This window comes from Rhea pennata, chromosome 7, assembly GCF_028389875.1.
Source record: "Rhea pennata isolate bPtePen1 chromosome 7, bPtePen1.pri, whole genome shotgun sequence".
NCBI lineage: Eukaryota > Metazoa > Chordata > Aves > Rheiformes > Rheidae > Rhea > Rhea pennata.
Window position 1 is genome coordinate 14,815,709 of NC_084669.1, and position 20,043 is coordinate 14,835,751.

Below are 20,043 nucleotides of genomic sequence, written 5' to 3' on the forward strand. Positions count from 1 at the left end.
CCCCCCCCCCCCCAAGAAGGGAAGGCATTAGGCTGCCTTGCTCTGGTACTGGGATGACCCTGCCAACCTCTCTCTGGGGCAGACGCACCCTTCCATCCACTCAGTTACAGGTTGGTTTGCAGACCTTGACCCTACCGCCCCAGCCACTGTGGGAGCATGCTCATGGCACAGACGTGGCAGTAGTGACTGGAAGGGGATATCAGGGGTAAATGCAGGCAAGAGGATGCCAGACGAGGTCTTCTGGCTCCAGGCTCTGAGCCCAGTTCAAACCCACTTCACTTCCCAGGCCAGTGACAACTCTTTCTGTGAGGCCACCTAAGGGGAAGCCTCAGCACAGAACAAGAACAGCCAGAGGACCCTGGCTGTAGAGGATGTTGTCCTGAGAACAACAAAAGCCTCAGAGCAAACTTGGTCCAGCATTTTGTGTGGCAGGGGTTATACTAGCTCTGGGGAAAGGCCTTCAGCATGCTCCCATCTCTGCTCCTCCTGCTGTCCTGAAATCACACCTTGGTCACCTGGTTCCTCATGAGCCTCCCACTCCGCTCCCTGAAGCTGCAGGGTTCTAGCAAGGAAGGACTTGCGCTCAGCCAGAGAAGCTACAGCTCCCCAGGACCATTCCCAGGGCAGAGCGCAGGATGTGGCTCTCCAACACACATTGCAACCTAGTGCCTCCTGCTCCAGGATTAACTGCTCTGTTCCTCGGGACTGGAGACTAGCTAAAGATAAAACATTCTTGCTCCTGAGGGCACAACCACCTCTCCCCACCCCACCCCACGGTGAACACTGCTCAGCCTTCCCCGGTGACCACCTCCTGGAATGTTGGCATAAATGTTGGCATTACGGCATTTCACAGCTGAATCGTAAACACATGGGTTTCTCGGCCAGTGACCCCTTTGCCCAGTCTGCGGTCCTGCATCAGCCTGGAGCCAGGGAATGGGAACACCACCACGGGCTCACCCATCCTTAAATCATTTTCACCTCTGGAGCTCGGCCTTGTGTCAGACTTTGGCGCTGAGCCTTCACCATCTGCAGGCGCTTCCCGTGCAAGCTGAACTGAGACCAGCTGAGGAGCTGCAGCAACGCACACGTGATGGGTACGAAGACAAGGAGGTAAAAACAGCCCTGGCGAAGAGTTGGCTCCCAGGCTGCATCAGACTCCAGCTTCGGCTGGGCGCTCACCACGTTGCTCAAGGGGTCGCGCTGGAAAATGTCGTAGCCTGGCGCCAGGGGAGAATTTGTGAGAGTGGGGACAGTGGGACCCTCGTCCCTTCCCTGAGTGACTGGGCTCGAAGACGCAAAACCAGTTACAACTTGGCAACTGAAGAAGCTCTGTCTCCTCCTTCCCTTCCCTCCACTCCCCCCCCCCAAAAAAATAATAATAATTTTAAAAAAGCACAGTGGAGGACACTCAGCTCACAGGTCTTAGAAAGGGACAGGGCAACTGAAACCAGTCTTAACAGTGTGGATTCATCCTTAACTTGCAAACTGGGGAAAGTGCTGGCCTTGTCCTCAGCTGAGAGATGACCAAGCCCAGCACAGGAATAGGGAGCAGGGCCAGATCCCAGTGAAGCACTGAGTTACCTGCTAGCTGGGCCAGCCTCCACAGAAGCCTGAGCTCACTGGAATGTCTATGCCAAAAGGGCAATGCAATGCTGCACTGCTGAGGCACTAAGATGTCCTGCAGCTGCTCTTGCCAATGGGTCGTGTCCAAATGCCAACGTGCAGGGCTACCCTCGCCTGCCCTGCTGCCATCCCCAGCAGTGCTCTTACCTGTGTATGCGCAGAGCAGCCAGGTGCCGATCAGAGGGGCAAAGGTCTGGCCCGGTTTGGTGACCAGAGCTACCATCCCAAACAGCAGTGCTGAGGCCGCCTGCTTCCTACGGTTCAGGACTAGATCCTCGTCCACCAAGTCGGTGACCACCAGGTTCAGCAGCTTACAGGTCCCCTCTGTGAACACTCTGTTACTGCAGGACAACAGGCAAAGCACTGAATAGGGGCACCCAGAAATGACAGGAGCAGGTGAGGAATCAGAGAAAACAGAGAGAGAGAAAGAGAAAGGTTCCCCAGCACGTTAGATGAAGATTTCAGAAGCCCTTGGTACCAGAGGGATGCACTGCTAGCAACGTGTGTCCCTGCAGTGATACCCTGAATTAGTTCCAATTTGCAGCACAGCTAGCCTTGGGGACAGGAGAAGCCACAGTATCTCCCTAACCAGCTTAGCTCCTGCCTGTAAGATGCATGCGAGATGCACATGCACGCCAGGCACGAGACAGCTCTGCAGGGAAGAATGCCCGGCCAGGTTCAGGCCAACAGGAGCTAGAGCAGCTGGACAAGAGGCTTATGGGCAGCTGCTGCACTTACTGAGAGCCTTTTCCCCAGGCAGCCTGCAGAAGAGGAGAGCTTGGCCCAGCAGCTGGGAGAGGCTGCTGCAGGCTGCCACCTGCCCTGCCAGATCTCTGCCCTCCCACGCGGCATCGCTGCCTCCCTTGCTCTGCTGAGGGCACAACTCGCAGATTCTGCAGCTCAGGTTGCTGTTAGAGCTGGGAAACATCAGACCTGGGAGCCACTCGGGTTCTGTGCAACCCTAGCTTCTCCTCCCTGACCCCAATTCCACTCTGTAAAATGGAGACGAGCCATTTCCCTTCCCGGCTGGCAGGGAGCAGAGGAAGTGAGCACTGCTTGCTTACCTGGCAATGAAGATGCACAGCAGATACACCTGATCGGGTCCCGCAAGGAGCATGGCAACGCTGAGAGCCAACTTCAGGAAGAAGAGTCCTCGCACCACAGCATAAACCCCACAACGGCGGCAGAGGGACAGGAAGTAGAGGTTGTTGAGGTGAGGGGCAATATAGGAAACACCTGAGCAGAGACACAAATAGCTTGAAGGAGTTTCAGTATCCACCTCCTCTGAGGACTGATACTGAGACCCTGTAGCCAGCAGGAGTGCAGGGCAGAGAGTACTTAACTCCCCAACACGTGTAGGAAGAGGTAATAGCTGTAGCAAATTTATTCAGTGGGTTTGCAGCAAAACACACACTCTTCCTGCAGAGGGAGGCCTTCTTCCACCAGCCTCAGAGGCAGGAAGGAAGAGCAGATTTGTCTAGTGTCACATAGCAGCTGGGAGCTAGCCCGGGGGCAGAAACGAGCGGGATCGGACAGCATGACCAGACCTGGCCTGCACAGAACCCTCCTGGGTAACTAACTTCCTAAAAGCAATGCCCACAGATCTGTGGAGCAGTCTGGAAGTGGTTCACAGGCTACAGAAAGAGACTGAATTAAGGGCTGCTTCTCCTGTTGCAGCTACTTCCTGGCCTGGAGCTGTATCTGCAGACACTACTACTGCACTCGGAGCAAAACCTGTATGGAGCTGTGGAATCCAGGCCAGAGCCCAACACTTTGCACTTTTCACCATCAGAAAAGGCTCCAAGCTGTTTCTCTTGTGCTCAGGAAGGAAACAAGGTTGGAGACTCAGAGGTTTCAAGGAAGCATGTGGTGTGTGTGTGGGGGGGGAATCTTACAGCTCAGAGAGCTGCAAGCATGCCTCCCCAGCTGGACTTTGAGAGGGGAAAAGCCAGTCAGGCAGATTCTAACCTGCCTGCTCCCTCCAGCCCCATCCAAGACTCACCTAGCAGGAAGGATCCAGTAGAGACAGAGATCTGGTCTGACAGCAGGTGTTCCAGAAAGAGGGGGAAGAAGTTGCTGTTAAAGTGGCAGTGAAAAACCTGTGAAAGCAGCATGCAGACAACCTGGTCAGCAGTAAGAAGAGAACAGAAAAAGCCAATGGTGCTCTGTGCTCTGTTATCTTAGGAGCCCTGTGCTAAGGGATTGTACAGGATGGGCCTGGAGTACTTCAGATGAGTGGGCCCTTGGCTGTGGAGATTGTATCACTATAGGCTTTGAGTCTGCAAAGCTGCAACACCATCAGCCATGCCCACTCTGTGCCTGGGGTCAGGCGTTCCTCACTAGTGAGCTTCACCACATCGCTGGGGCAACAAGGGGCACCTGCACAGCACACTGCGCAGCTAGGACATGGCAGGACAAGAAGGTGACAGCAGTCACCACAAGGGTTTGAGGGAGGCAGTGGCATGGCAATGAGGAGAAGGCAGCGAGACCCTCAAATGCGCAGATGTGGATCAACATCCAGCACTGGTCCAAGAGAAATGCAAGGATCCCTGGGGAGACAGGATCTGTGAGTGCAGCACACAAAGCTTTGGAAGGCCAGGCAGGCTGCCGGCATTTGGTAGTAATCACTGAAGAGGATGTGAAACAGAAACAGCGAAGGCTAGCTCAGAGATGGATCCAGCTGGACAGCAAGAGCGGTGACGTGAGCCTCGGGAACACAAAAAGGGAAGGAGACGGTGCTGACAGCTAGGCCAGCAAACCTGCACTCTTGAACTCCTTCCCACCGCAAGCCAGGCCTTGCGTTTCTGCGCCCCATGTGGGCTGTGCAGAGCTCCGCCTGGCCTGCGCTGCAGACAGAGCGGGGAGCTCCCCACAGCCTGCTCAGGAAGTATCCTCAGGTCACAGGCAGAGAAAGTAGCTACTAGCTGCTGAATTAGCCAAATGTGTGCAGGAGACTTCAAGAACAGGCGGGAGCTGGTAACACCTCTGCCCTTCCTGGGGAACTGGCATCCTGTTGAATCACCATCTCAGACAGTCACAGCCAGTGGCTCAACCTCTGAATCACAGCGTGTCACTGCTGCACCTACCTGGACTAGGTTCATGCAGACAAACCAGAGGAAGTTGCGATGTCGGGAAAGCTGCTGGAGATACTCTGCCAGGGTGATCCTCTTCTCCTGGGGGACAGAGAGTTTCTCAATGTACAGCCTAAAGGGAAGGAAAAAAAAAAAAAAAAAAAAGCTACCTGTGAGTCCTTCATGCACATAGGGGTCTGCAGCACCTCGTGTCCAGGTGCTGACCTCTCTGTACTCAGCTCCCATCCAGGCCTTCCCTTTTCCTGGACCAAACCAAAACAGCAGAGTTTGCAACAATGTTTGCTTATAGCTAGCAAGAACAACAGGCTACAGGTCTCTGAAAAAAACGTATACTCTCTGAATATGAAATTCAGACCTTTGTCCACAAAAACATTCTTCTCTTACCAGCCATTCTACTACACATGCTCCTACTCCAGATGCCTGCGGTCACCTGAGAGATCTCAGCGGGACCTGCTGTGTTAGTATAGCATAATGCTGGCAGCTTATAACAGGCAACAAATGAGGCAGCCCGAGGGAAGAGCCAGGGAGCTGAACAGAGAAACCAGCTGCATCATGGCCCACCAACAGCTCAGCCACTATCAGGCAGCTAAAGCGAGCAGAGGGGTAAGAGACATTCACTCGTCCTGTTCCACAGGAAATGGGCAGCAAGGTGGTCTCATGCTCAAGCGGGAATATTTTCATACATTTTTTCTGACGTTTTGCCACTCACAGGCCTGGGTGCTCTAGTTATTAACATTTCTTGTTCCAAACAGTGGATGGGCCATACAGCAGGTCAGGGCTCTGCCTCCAGTTAGGGCCAGAAGTGTCACGAGACAGTTTTGTCCTATTTTCAGAGGGCCTTAGGAGCCAGTGTGGCAGAAGTGATTCTGAAAACTGTTCAACAGACAAGAATCATAGATAATTAACAAATTTTGCCTTGCCCTGAGTCATACCACGCATTTAGTATGCTGTAAAGCAAAATAGGACTCTACAGATCTATGCCAGGACTTTGTTTCAGCTGCAGAACTGGTGACACTTACTCCTTCAGTGTTGATTCCTGGTCCCATTTTGCTTTTCCATCAGCTTCAAACCGCTGGCGGAGCAGCTGTGTTGACAGGGTAAAACCAATGATGGAGCAGAGAGCCAGCACCACACAAAATATGCGAAAGGAAAAGAAGTCTTCTTTGTTCCACACTGCATAGGACATGAAGACAGAGAGAGAACCTACGGCACTGAAGAGGGCGCAATAGAAATTGAGGCTAGTCCTGTCCTTTGCTGAAACAGCCAGGTCTGCAAGCAAGGCGTTGTGATGGAGGTCCACCATGGTGAGAAAGCTGTCGTAGAGGCAAAGGCAGAGAAGGAACTGCAAACCAGGATGAGCCCAGGCAACCCAGAATGCGAGGAAAGAGATGGCAAAGAGGGGCCCATTGTGGCTTAGCGCCTTGAGTCTCTTCAGAACTACTTCTGGGGAGGAGATCTCTGTTCCTGGCCTGCAAGAGAAGAAAAAACAAAAAAAAACCACCCTTAGACACTTGGACAAAACCCTCATGACCAAATGGGAATCTCAGCCACATGCATCTCTCTCTTCATGCAAGTTGCATAAGCAGCCTAGACATAAATACAGCATTGCTAAGGTAATAAGCACCCATGTCAGATACCTTCTCAGCTAATATGCAAACAAATTGAGTTTAAATAGTAAAAAACAGGGAAGAATGTGATTTTCTCTCTAAAACAAAGCTTTCTGTGACAGTTTTGCATTGTCTGCTTCAATCAGCACTTAAAAAGTGATCCCTACACTTCAGTAAACAGTGCAAGGATCCTTGCCATGAGTTTCATTAAAAGCTTGAAGGTAATACACAAGAAACACTAACAGCCAACAGTGACCTATGATTCAGGGAGTGTGGAAATGAGATCTGAGGCATTCCAGATGGGAATCATTGTCCTTTCTCCCCATGTTGTCTCCCAAGCCACATGCAGATATTTTCCAAGCCCCGCTAAGAGGCTTGCTCGAGCAGCAGAGGCTTCAGATTTTAGATGCCTATATTTCAGGTTCAGTACCACTCACGGAATTGCAAAGAGTGCAAAGATTGCAAAGAGTGGGTAGGCTCACATCTACCCATGCCGATGTGCAACTTCCTCTATACAGACAGGTATCAAAATAAAATGCAGAGAGCACTGAAGTCCTCAGGTACCACGAAAAAGAGGTATTTATGAGTTGTACGCTCCAGCAAACATTCCAATGCCACTTTAAAGCTGTCACTTGCACGTTATCTACCCCAGAGAGCAAACAGTCTCACAGCCTCTGCTGAAAACGGAACTTACTGCTGTGTGCTAAGGAAGACTCGGTCACTCAGCCAGCCAAACAGAGGATCATTGAGGCTATTCCAGATCAGAAACACAGTCTAGGAAAGAAGACAGAACAATGAAACAAATCGCAGTGACCTCCTCTAGAGATCCAGTTTTGTTTCTGAAGCAACCAATGCTCAGCTGGCACAGCAAACAACCAGCAGGAACCCTTTCAGCACACCTTCTCAGCCCCATCACTGTTGTACAATTCTCCTGACTATAACACCCGACAGACTAAAAAAACGGTCTAAAAAACTGAGGCCAGCGGTTTTCCAGGTCCGTGGAATGCCCTGCCCCCCACCTCCCAAGGAACGGATGTCTTAAGAACAAAGTTTCTGGTATTTCTATCTCAGCTTGTTCTCTGTTTATCTAAGTGTGGAAAAATAAAGAGCAAAAGTTAGCAGTCAGGACTCTTTCACTCCTTTCCCAAAGGGGAAATGCAGCTAGTTACAACAAATAGTCTTTCCACTTTTAGCAAGGCGCAGCCTTACTTCAGCATTTTTTTTTTTGGGGGGGGTTTTTTTGTTGTTGTTGTTTTTAATGTAAGAGGCCAGAAATCCATGGAAAAGACTAACCTCTCCTATCCAAAAGGACAGTTTATCAATCTTGTAAACTGAGACAAAGGTGTCCACGTAGTACAGGAGGAATACGTTGTGCAAAATGGAAACAAACAGCGACAGGGACCCGTAGATCACTGCAGTGGGCAAATGAAAAAGACAGGCCAGCAGCTGCAACCCCATGGTGGTATATTCAATGTTTGGCTCCCTAGATCACCTCCATTTCAGGTGGCATGTCTTCTCCCAACACCTGCTAGATCTTTGTTGGGGCCAATCCATTGTTGCTCCTGCAGGAAGGAAAAAAAGATACCAGATTAAATTTCTTAAACTAAGATCTGAACCAAATTAATTGATAAGTCTTTGCCAGCGGAGATCAGAATTCATACTGCTTTAGGAGTTGTTCCTAAACAACTCCTAAATAGATGAGATTTAGGAGGCTAAAAGCTTCCTGCTGCACTAAAGCTGTTCCCTAAGCAGAGGCCAGGCTGTAGGCTTTCAGGAGTACAACGGTCTCCCCACTAGCAGGCTGCTCAGTCCTTTATACTTCAATGTTCTTTGTTACCTGGCAAATAGCCGATTAGCTGTTTCCATCTCTTTAAAGGCAAGATCACAAGAGGAAACAAGCTAGGTAAGTGCAAACAAAAAAAGCAGCCTTTGGAAAACAGAACTAGTCACTGACATTCTTAGGTTTCGGTAATTTTTAGCCAAATAGAAACGACAACAGCTCTGATGTAATCTCACATGTGCACACTGCTTTCCCCAAGCAGTCACAGCAGACTGCACCTGGGCTCACTTAGACAGGAGTTATTTATGGCAAGCAACGTTGCTGCTTTGCGGCATGCACAGACACGACCAAAACTCGATGGCATGCAGCAGACGCATGCGTTCACGTGACAAAGGCGACCAAAAGTCATTCAGCAGCTGTTCAGCTTTTCTTTGGATGGCCTGTGGGATCGCTTTCTGAAATAAAGATGCTTTTGCTGGAGAGTAATATGTATGGAAAAAAAAAAGTGGAAACAGCAGCCTTACACTGGAACAAGTCACTGCATGTTCAAGAGGTGCCGAGGTGCGAGTGGAAGGGAAGGAAGGACTCCTCACACCAGCACTGACATGCAGCTCAAGGTCAGGAAGTCCAGTCTTCCTCTCATGACATACATTCATGCTTTTCAGACTGAGGCCCATCTCATCGTCAGGACGCTACAGACCAGATGCAAAACACAAGGCACCTCAGTGCACTCAACTTTTGTGTCTGGTGAGATTGGAAGGGTTCTTACATTGATGCAAGTCAGGCTGACATGGGCTGAAGATGCTAAGAAGCCACAACGTGCACATATCAAGTAATAGCAGAATGGCTAGAGCAACAGTGTTAAAAGCAAGATATAGGACTGAAAGATGCTCCAGTTTCAGCCCTCCAAAGTTCACATTCACCCAGTTTCATACCCAGCTTCACAATGCAGGGTATGAAAGAGCATATCAGGAACAGGAAACAGCCCAGCAAGGCAGCCTCCTACGGCTTGCAACATCAGCAGCCTCAAGTCCAAGTAGAGGAAGCAGATCATGGGGAAGAATAAACGGCCAGCTACGAAACTTGATTAAATTCCAGTCCCATTCAGCATTTCCCAGAAGTCATGAGTCTGACCACTTCTAGGCAAGATCAGAAAAGCAAAAATAACCGTCTGTTCTGCCCAGCCCGAGGAATTCCTCATAACTAGTTCAGCAGGAACAGGAAAAGCGTTTGTTCCAATCAATCACACCACTAGACTGAAACTGCACATCGACCCCACTCCTAGCCCAAGCTCTAGACCTCAATGAGATCCAACTGCAGAGCTCTCATGGAGCTGAGCCACCATTCTGTATCCCCACCACACCAAAGCCAATGGGCAGATGAAAGGAAGACAGTGCTTGGAGGGGAATTCAGCTAGACAATGAACATTTATAGGTGTAATTAAAGACAGACAGGCTGACGAGATTCAAGGGGAAACTGCATTTACTATGGTCATGAACTGAAAATTAATAAAACGTTTGTAACGTGTAAAGATAAAGGTTTGGAAAAAACGGAGCGCTAAGCTATCTAACCCACTGACAAGACCTGTGTCTCTCACCAATAGCCTTCTGCGGAGGATTGGTTCGAGGGCAGATTAAGCAATCTGAGTGTTGGGTGCCCTCGTGAATGGAACGCAGAACACAGCAAACATTATTTTCACAGAATCACAGAGTGGTTAAGGTTGGAAGGAACCTATGGAGACCACCTAGTCCAACCCCCCTGCTCAAGCAGGGTCACCTACAGCATGTAGCACAGCATCACATCCAGGTGGGTTTTGAATATCTCCAGAGAAGGAGACTCCACAGCCTCTCTGGGCAACCTGTTCCAGTGCTCTGTCACCCTCACAGCAAAGAATTCATATTCATACAGAACTTCCTGTGTTTCAGTTTGTGCCCATTGACTCGTGTCCTACCACTGGGCACCACTGAAAAGAGTCTGTCCCCATCTTCTTGACACCCTCCCTTAAGATATTTGTATACACTGATATGATTTTGCACCATATGAAGCCTCAGTGTATCCCGATTTTTACCACTATGTATACATCTAGTCCTAATACAAACTTCTTGAGACGTAGATGAGGGAAGATGAAAGAAGGGCAACTAAAATGATCAAGGGGTTGAGGCAGCTGCCTGCTGAGGAAAGACTAAACAGCTGGGACTCTTCAAGCAGAGAGGAAAGGCTGAAGGGGGTTGTGATTAAGGTTTACAAAATCCAATGCATAGCAGATGAGGTGAACGTGGAGCTGTTATTCACCAAGTGCCAAGACACAAAAACTAGGGGCACTCAATACAACTTGCAAGAAATCAGTTTAACATAGACAAAAAGCAAAAACTTGTTTGCTGTTTGGCAGGTAGCAAACGTCTGAAATTTGCTGCTGAAGGAGGTTGTGAAGGTGGGTGGCAGGTTCAAAGGATTAGACAAATTCATGGACAAGAGATCTGCAGAGAGCTACTAAAGGGGATCAGGCAGGGAAATCCCCTCTGATATCCCTAAGCCAAAGACTGTGGATGCTGGGGACGGATGAGTGCAGAGGCCCACAGACAGTGGCCAGGCTCATGCGCTCTCCTCCTAAACAGCATCTCCTACTGCTGCTGTGGGACAGAATATGGAGTCAGATGGACCAACGGAATGACCCATTAGAGCAATTCTTGCACTTTAAATGTACATCACTGCTGCCACTCAGTCTTTGGTGAGTTGCTGAGAGCAGTAAAACAGCAGGTAACAAACCCTACCAAAAAAAAAAAAAAAAAAAATCCCCCAAAACAGAACAGCATAGTTTAGTTTTCTGTCATTTTATTCCCCATGAACAGACTTCTTGTTGTGGGATCAGACAGGCAGAAGCGCCAGCATGAAAGAAGTGCTGGGAACTTAGCTTCAACTTCCACAGAATGCTGTCTCTGCAGGGTAAGGCAAAAGGAGCAGTAGGCCCCACCACTCACACCAACAGGACCTGCACAACAGGAGATGCACGGAAAGCATCTCCTGCTTTTCATTCACATAGGAATTAAAGGGAAAAATATGCCCCAAGTTGATTCTGAGCCAACAGGTGCTCCACTCCAGGAGGTTCTCTTAGTGGGACAGTGATTTTTGTGATATACACGACCACAACCAGCGGATTAGAGCAGTTCACTGTGTGCCTGCCAGGAGCCCGGAGAAGGGGTGTCCTGACTAGCATTTTCAGTTGAAAAATCACCACATTGAACAACTCACACCAAGTGAGAAGCAGGATAGGATAAAAGCAGCAGTTTTAAGGAGAAGAGAGGGTGCTGGGGTTAGCTTCTCTAGTGTTACCAGTACACGCATACAAATCTATCCTGCTGGTGAATTAGAGTGGTTTGGCAGGTGGGGGTTATTTCAGACAGTTAACACACAGTCACACACGGGAAGATCCAGGGGAGTTCCAGGCTCACATTCCCTACTTTGGCTCACTCTCAGGCAGTAGTTAACTGCTGTGTTATCACTGGGAAGGGATGGGGATAACGGGTAGGTGACGAACAGTTTAAAAGCCTCGAGCATTGCTAGTAACAGCTAGTTGCACATCAGCTCAGTACAGCGCTCCTCAGGGGGGGGGGGGTTGCTCAGCCATTACCCCCACACTAGCACGGGCTTGAGGCAAGCACATGTACTCCCCAAACCAGCGCTAGCCAAGCTCTGTGTTGTGCCAGGGTTGTGCATCCCAGAGCCTCACTTCCATAGCCTGTTTGAAAGTAAAGCCCACTCTAGGTTTAGTATGCAGCGCTGCACTTCACATGAGTATCCATCCAAACGATGCCTCACGAAGCTCATGTTGCACAAGCCACAGCTGCTGAAGTTTCCAGAGACACCTCATTTTCTCATTTATACGGTACCGTGCCCTTTAGAAAAGGTGAAGTTCCACTTCCTCTCCCTTTTTTCCCTTGTCACTCCCTCACAGATGAACAAACCCTCAAGCCAGCTGGCATTTGTAAATGATTTCTCTTTGCTGCAATAGTTGTTAGGTCATTCCCCACCCCACCCCCCATCTGCAAATGTGCAGATGAAAGAAATCAAATTACAGCTGTCCGTAAAAAGTAGATTCTGCTTCTATATCCAAAGCGCTGTGTTATTTAAATTTGCCATACTGGTATTTTCATAACCTTTTCCTTTGGATAGAGCATTACTCATAGTGTGTGTCAGAACTTTTCAACATTAGGCTTTAAGAAATAAGGGAGAAAGAGTTCCAAGAGGGAATAGCTATCATTCATTACACTGAACTTCTAAAGCACAGTCATGAAGAAACAAGCTTGTAAATTAGAAAGCAACTAGCCTTAGTTTCAGAAAACTCCCACCTCTGCATTTGACATCTGGCTTTGCTTCTGATGGTGACGTTTGCAGATCTTATCTTTTTGAGAAGACTGCTTGAATACTGCCTACCAGGAAAGCACTGCCTTTGTCTGAAAGCACTGGCATGTAGCGGCTGGAAATACACCACGGTTAAGGACTCTTACATCTGTTCTGACTTCCTAGCCAATTCACAGCTGCATTCACAAGTCACTAAGTCCCACAATGATTTGGCAACCCCTTGGCCTTAAAACGTGACCCAACTGCCAGTGCCTGAGCTCCAGCCTTCCACATCTAAAGCCAGTTATACTGACTTGGCAATAGAGCCATATACATGAACCCTGGCTCAACTCAGTCTTTTAAGCAGGGCCAGATAATTCCTATACGGTGAAGCTACCTCTCAGGGACTGCAGCAGTCTTCTGTGGACCTGACTACTGTAACAGGATGACTCTCCAGTTCATTCTTCATTAGGTGGGTAATGCAGCCTGGAATATCCCAAATAATATTTCAGGATATGTCTAAGCTCGCTCAGCAGTCACTAGAGGGCCTCTGCTGCATATGCTGCATTTTGGGAGGCTTACAGGCTCAAGGAGAGGACCGGACAAATACACTAGCTCCACGTCTCTGCGTTCATAACATAATAAATCCACCAGCAGAACAAGCTGCCCAAGAGGGGTCGATATTTCTAGACATTCCTTGAGTCCAGACAGAGCAGGGCTGCTGGCTGTCCAGTCCTGTTCCTGGGAAACCTGGCTAGAGCTGCTCCCATGAACAAGCTGATGCTCTGTGAACCGTTCCAGTGTAGCGCCTGGTGGGAATGCCAGTTTAAATAAAAGTGACTTCATTCCAGTAGGAACCAGCCTGCCCAGAACAAGGTCACTTTTATTCCTGAGTAGCTTCCACAAAAAGAAGTTACCCTAGAACAGTTATAGCTCAGTCCTCCTTTCTCTGCAGCTACGCCAGCCAATCAGGGTTTAAACAACTTATAAAAATCTTCAAATTCACTTTTTGCAGGTGAACAGCTGTCTAAAACCAGATGCACCCAGAAATCCACTGTCTCAGCACTGGGGGGTAAAGATCCTTATTTCAATTTCAGATATAACTGTCATCCTTCTAGATCCCATAAGCGGCATCCTCAGCCAGAGGACACAGTCGTGGATGCTTTTACCTGGTCAGGCATATCAGTCAGTGACAAGCCCATTTTGTAAGCATGGAACAGGCTCTGCACACTCCTTCCCTACCAGTACAGGGCCACCATGGAGAGAGGCCACCACAGCACAGAACCTTTGCAGATCCTCACCCCATGAAGCTACTCAGATTCTGACAGGTTCTGTTCAGTAAAAACAGAAATCCCTGCACAGAGCTTTTCCCACTAACTCTGAATCAAACTTAAAAGACTTTAATTTCAGCCAAAAGAGAGAGTCTCAAAATCCTATTCCCATCTCACAAACGCAACTCAACTTACAGAATCCACTTGCCAACAGAGAATCTTCATGAAACACCGAACAGAATCTAAGTGGAACATTAATGAATTCACTGATGGCAGATTCCCAGCAGCCTGGTGACTGAAAAGCAAAGCAATAAAGCCCTCAACAACCTGATACCAGCTGAGTCAGGCAAGGAAACATATTGCTTTGAAGAAGCTAGTAGGGTGATTCTTGGTTATGTTTACCAGTTCAACAATCATAGGTACCTTGGTATCATAAGAAACTTGGCAACACCCTTCTCATTACCAGCAATCAAGTGCTTCCACCAGGTGCTTCCGTCACTTCCTCAGAGCACTCTGGGATATGCATGTAAATAGAAATGCTACCCAGACAATAATTAACATTTTGAATTAGCCAGTATTTTCTGTGGAGCTGTGTGCTGTGTTCAAGCAGAGCAATCTTGTCAAATTAGATCCCATTCTTTGATGAGATTACAAGTCTCATTAATAATGGTAACTAGGAAGCTCTCATAGTCTTGGAATCTGGCAAGATACTGAACTTAACAACACACGGCATCCCTTTTCTAAACAATTCACTGTTTTACAATGCACGGAAAACATGTTAGATGGATTAGGAAGTTGCTGTAAACATAGCTGCTAATCCTGTAGTGGACTTCCATGGCACCGGTAGAAGGACCATCACCATGTAACTCTGGCATCAAATTGCATATTTGGAAGCAAATATGAAACCATTATTGAGAACAACCCACAAGACCAGGATCACAGAAGCTAAAAGAAGGGATTACTGCAGTGATAGGTGTCCTTCTTGTTCAGTCCTATTACAAAACACACACACCACAAGGTGGGAAGAACTTAGTAACACTGCCCAAGCGGGAGCAACTGGGAGCTTCCACTACAGTATCTTGATTTTCTCTCTCCAGGGGACTCATTTCAGTGTAGACTGTCAGGGAGACTTTTCTCCTGCACAAACCTTCAAAGCTGCAGTCGCTCCCTAACACCCCAGCTTTAGCTACCAGACCATAAGTTATTAACTGAAGGGCTAAGCACAGCCCAGCCACTGAGGCCATCTCCATGGCTGGAGAGCTCTATGGTGTTGAGGCCTGAAAAATACAATGCTAGATTACCATGTAAATTAGCCCACATTCACAAGAACATTTTTGTCAGCAGGAAGGGAAGCTATGAAGCCGGGCGATACCTCCGAAGTGAGGCCCGGAGACAGGGATACCATTTCTTCGGTCACCCAGAAGGGCAGTGGTGCCGCTGCCGCCCGTCAGAGCCAGCCGGCATCCCGCAGCAAGGCCCCTCGAGAGCGGGGAGAGGCCTAGCAACGGAGGGCCCGGGCAGGGGCGAAGCCGACGTCCCCGGAGGCGAGGAAGGGGTTTTCCCTCCGCCTCGGCGGTGGGCTGATTCGGGGTTTTGCCACACGGGTTCGGGCGAAGGCGCGAAGGGGAGAGGGCGGCCGCCGCCGGCCCCCAGGCGCAGGGGAGGAAGGGCTCCCCACACCGCCTGCTGCGTGGCAGAGGGAAGGCCGGGGCCACCTCTCCTTCCTTGTCTTGGCAAGGGAACGCGGCTTGGAGCAGGGTCCAGAGTGAGGGGCGGGCGGAGGGTCCCCTGCCCCCAGACACTGACAGGAGCCCGCTGCCATGGCAGGGACGGACACTCCCCCCCCCCCCCCCCCCAGCCAAGTGGGACTACCTAGATTAACGGCGGGGGCGGGGGGGAAGCCTACCCCTGGGCTGTACCACTGCGGGAGGTGGGGGGGATACCTATGCAGGGGGACACCCCCACAGGGGCTGTACCACTGCGGGGGAGGGGCACCCACTTGCCCCACTGCAGGGAGAGGGTTACCCCCAATGGGGATGTACCACTGCGGGGAGGAGGGGGGGGTGACCCCTACTGCAGCTGCCCCACTGCAAGGGGGCGCAACACGCCTCCAACCGCCCACGGGAAGAAGCATCTCTCCCACCCCTCGCCGGGGCTACACACGAGACAGAACCAGGTCGGCACCAGGGCGAGGGGGAGCGACACCCCACACCGCACCGGGACACCGAGACCCAGCCCCGCCGCAACCGCCCTCCTCGGCGCCTCCTACCTGCGTCCGTTACCGGCGCTGCCCCCGCCGTACCGCCGCACCGCGCATGCGCCCCGGCGACCCCACCCACCCGCTCCCACAACGGGCTCCGGGCAGAAGCCATCTTGAGTCGTGGCGAGTGAAGCCGTCCCTCCCAGCAGCCATCTTGTGTGAGGGCAGCTCGCTGGGAAGCGGCGAAAGGCCACGACGGGCTTGGCATTAGCCACACCCCTCTGCGCGGCGGGGCGGGCTCCACTAGGCCCTTCTAGCCAGAGGAGGCCTGCTACTCTATGACTCGTGCGGCCGGTTCGGTGCCTGGCCTGCTGTCGCCATGGCAGCGGGCCCGGGCGGCGCCGGGGCGGCGACGCGCTCAGCTTCCCTGCTAGGCCGTGAAATGCCGTGGTCACCCGTTACCTGGGCTCGTCCCGGGAGATTCGTTTTACCTTACGTTGTCCCAAATATTTAAGAGGCTGCATTACTTAAGCTCTCTTTTTGGCAGGTTGCTTTTATAAATTTGTAGAAGCCCAGTAATTAGCCATGATCGGCAGGTTTTGTAATTAAAGGGTGATCTGCAGGCACGTGGCTTTGAGCTGTCCTTAGGGCACCTTCTGCAGCACCAGTTACACTTAGCAGTCACGCAGGGACTCCTGAACCCGGCCTGGGAGTCGTGTCTGTAACAGCCCGTTGCGGCACAGGTGCTTCCAATAGCGCTCGGCGGGGGTATTTCCACGGCAGCCCGCGGAGGGAGCAGCAAGGGTGGGTGCTGGCTGGGCCCTGCTGCTGGGGGTGCCTGGGGAGCTGGGGGTGGGAGCAGGCGCTGCTTTAGGCCAGGCCCTGAAGTTTTGGTGAGTGTTTTTGCTGCTGTGGGGTTGGTGTGTTTGTGCTGGCTTCAGCCCCCCCATGCCCTGTACCCTCCCTGTGCCTGAGTTCTGCTGTGTGAATCCTATTTCTTGGTAAGGCTTCTTGCTAAAGCAGGTGTATTTTGCATAACCTTAGTGGTTTTGCCCATGGGCAATGAGGACTGTTTAAGGTTCACTGAATATGTAATGCAACTGCTGAAGGAATGAACTTCCTGATCTGCTTTCCTTAGTTACCAGGGTGTGTTTGGATGGGCTGTGAAGCCCTGGTTACTAGTGAAATGCTCTTGTAAGGAGTGATGCAGTATCTTAGTTCTTCTCTTTTTCTTTTTCTTTTTTTTTTTTTCCCTTAGTGCTGTGTTAAGGTGCATCAGTGAACAGAAGCTGCAGAAAGCAAGCTGCCTTCTGAAGACTGGATTGTGTATCCTAGTCATCCCTGATCCAAGTGAAGGCATTGCCTTGGCTGTTTTAATTCCCAGAGTGAGTACCTGCATGCCAAACAAATGTCTGCTTCTGTCTTTTTGTCCTTTAAAGACTTGTCCATGTTGCAATGTTTTACCAGTCACAATGGTAAAATAATACTAATGCTAGCTTAAGCTATTGCAGTAGTAGGGTACAGCTGGGATGCTCTAAACTTAGTGTGACTTCTTAAAAATAGGGATGCTTAAATCCCTCTGGAAGCAGAGCCTATTGCACCTTATACCTCCTCTTACTCTAGTAGATCAATGTCAGCATGTAGTAACATAACTCCTTGGTTAGTGCTAGTGGTCTAGCCTGTGGTTTTCCCAGGATTTGCTGGTTGTGAAGGATGCCAAGGTACAGTGCTATCACTATATGATGATAGGCCGTAGGTAATTTGGTTTAGAAGATACGACATAAAAATTACTCTGAATGGCTGTGTTCTTGAAACCACAATACAGCATTCTAAATCACTTAAATCAATGGTGTAACTTTTAAATAATACTGTGTATTCTCTGAAGGCTATAACAGAAAGCATTATTTTTCTTTAAGATGCTGCAGAGTCCTAGATCAGCAGAAGCTGCAACTCTTTACTTGAGGGGATTCAATTCTGAGCTGTAATTCAAGCTCAGAAGCTTGAATTTAAGATAAAAGCATAGTGTGTGCTTAAAAATGTGTTATTGTAATAAACTGTTCTTTATATGCTGAAGAGAACTATGTCATACAAGCTCAAATTCTGGATAAACTATTTCATGTCCTGTTCCATGCTTTCCTTGTTGATCCCATGGGAGGATCTAGTACAAATGTATAACAAGCTACTTTCTTTTCTAAACAATGTGTCCTCAAGGCAGGACAGACAGCAATGGGTTGTCAAGTGGATTCAAAACACAAGCAGTTAAAATACAAATAGCTTTGCTTTACTATTTGATGCTAGTGCGTGTCAACAGTTGGAGGAAACCCATTGTGAGTGTGAAATCCCTCTGGAGAACCCGGATGCATAACCAGTTAAGGCCTTTGCTTGGGACAATCTCCTAGTTTCCTGCACACTTCAAGGGCAAAGACTTGTAATCAAGCAGCTGAGAGAGCACGATGCTGTGAAAGTATAAAAACATTTTGTGTGCTGGAGCAGCATGTTTTGGATGCTATCTGCATGTAAGATAAGAAAGTGCCTGCAGTTAATTGGAACTAGGCAGAAGAATCAAGGCTGAAGTAGAATGATTTGTCTTAGTGTGTGTAAAGTAAACAATATATAACCAATAGGAACTGGATAACTATAAGGGAGTTTGAAGGATTCCCCATCTCTCCCCCTTCTTTGGGCAGGAACTTGCAAGGCCACCCATACCATTATCAGTAATGCCATATAAGGCTAAGATTACCTAGGTAATGATATCAGAAACACGAAACTTGAGTATGGTTGTAGCAAAACTGAGACCAATGGGGGAAAATAATTAGGGATGGGCAGCTCATCTGGGAGGAGACTGAATGGAGGAAGGGAGGTACAAGCCCAGCAAAAAAAAAAGTGGGTTGGGAAATGGAGAATAAGGTGAGGAACAAAGGAGGGCAGAATTGGCTGGTGGTAGCATTGTGGATGCCTACGGATGGCAGTGAAGCTGACCTGTGGACCTAAACCCACTGAGGTGCTAGAGCAATGCTCCCTGGACAACCTGGATTCCTTATCAGGTCTAGATCTGCAGAACTTAGGGTGGGATGGTAAAGCAAAGAGAGATGGACTTGCACCCTGTTGTTGAATGGTGTGGGACGAAAGGGTGATCTATCTGTAATTTAATAGTGGTAGTGTGTGATTCGTAAGATTTAGTTTTACAATTGTATGCAAAATGATTAATTGTAAATTAATAGTAGTGTTAATTAGATTATTGATCACTAATAGACTTAGTTTCTTTAGTAGTGTGTTCAGTTAATCAATAAAAGTTAGTCCCTTGAACCAAGTATGTCTTAAGGGTGCAGTCTGAGGGGGAAGAGCTGGGTCCTGAAGCAGTGACTGGGGGTTCTTCCAGGCTCTCCTGATCTGGAAGCTTGAGCTGAGTGGTACTAAGATGTTTTGGCTGAAGGGAGTGTGTAGATAAAGAAGAATAGTATCCAATTACTCAAGTGAGGAGGAGAGGAGTTTGTTAGTGCAGGCTATGCTGAATGAAATATTTAGGGGATCTGTGGGACTGAGCAAGAGATGCTCAGCACTGCAGGGGCTTTTTTTTGTTCTAGTTAGAGGCTTATGAAATAAAGAACATGTGTGAAAAGCTTGTGGAATAACTTGCAAGTATCCCATAATGAGACTCTAATACTGTACTGCCATAAGTCTGCTAAATAAACAGGCTGAGTAATTATGGGAGTTGAAAGAAGAACTGAGTGCAGGCAAGAAAAAAAGGTAATGCTTGATTAAAGAAAAGTACTGTGTTCCTGGGAAAGGGTTTAGATCAGAAAAGGTGGCAGCTCTTGTTAGGGCAGAGATACTTGGACCTCGCAGGAAGAAGACTGCCCTTAAGCAAAGGGTGGCTGTTCATTACTAGGATGATATGACCAGCTGTGGTAGTTAGGGGAGAGCTTTAGTAACACAGGAGGATATGTCAAGAAAAAAATCTGGGAAGAAATGGGAGGGGTGACCTGTATATGTGGACAAAATCTAGACTTTGGAGCAGACAGGGACAGTTACCAGGGCCTTGCCTGCTGACGTGGGGGGACCCTGTGGTAGCACCTATGTTTTATTCTCAGTAGTGCAGCTGTTCTAGACCTGCTGCCTTATCTAGCACCTA

General features: G+C 49.1%; 1 protein-coding gene across 1 annotated transcript; it reads right to left on the reverse strand.

Moving 5' to 3' along the window:
* Nucleotides 1–20: 20 nt before the first annotated feature.
* On the reverse strand, nucleotides 21–16,017 carry MFSD13A (major facilitator superfamily domain containing 13A). The gene is made up of 9 exons (XM_062580589.1): nucleotides 15,981–16,017; nucleotides 7,616–7,884; nucleotides 7,017–7,096; nucleotides 5,735–6,184; nucleotides 4,710–4,827; nucleotides 3,626–3,722; nucleotides 2,688–2,859; nucleotides 1,771–1,964; nucleotides 21–1,217 (listed from the first exon to the last, which is right to left on the reverse strand). Exons 2-9 carry the CDS (start codon nucleotides 7,778–7,780, stop codon nucleotides 964–966), a joined length of 1,530 nt encoding a protein of 509 aa, XP_062436573.1. The 5' UTR covers nucleotides 7,781–7,884; nucleotides 15,981–16,017; the 3' UTR covers nucleotides 21–963.
* Nucleotides 16,018–20,043: the final 4,026 nt, after the last annotated feature.

Excerpts from the sequence above, each read along its gene's own strand:
- MFSD13A (XM_062580589.1), bottom strand. The coding sequence starts at position 7,780 with ATGGGGTTGCAGCTGCTGGCCTGTCTTTTTCATTTGCCCACTGCAGTG. Across the intron at positions 2,860-3,625 it reads TACTGGATCCTTCCTGCTAG|GTGTTTCCTATATTGCCCCT; the intron begins GTGAGTCTTGGA and ends GTCTCTGCTCAG. Across the intron at positions 1,965-2,687 it reads CTGTGCATCTTCATTGCCAG|TAACAGAGTGTTCACAGAGG; the intron begins GTAAGCAAGCAG and ends GTTGTCCTGCAG.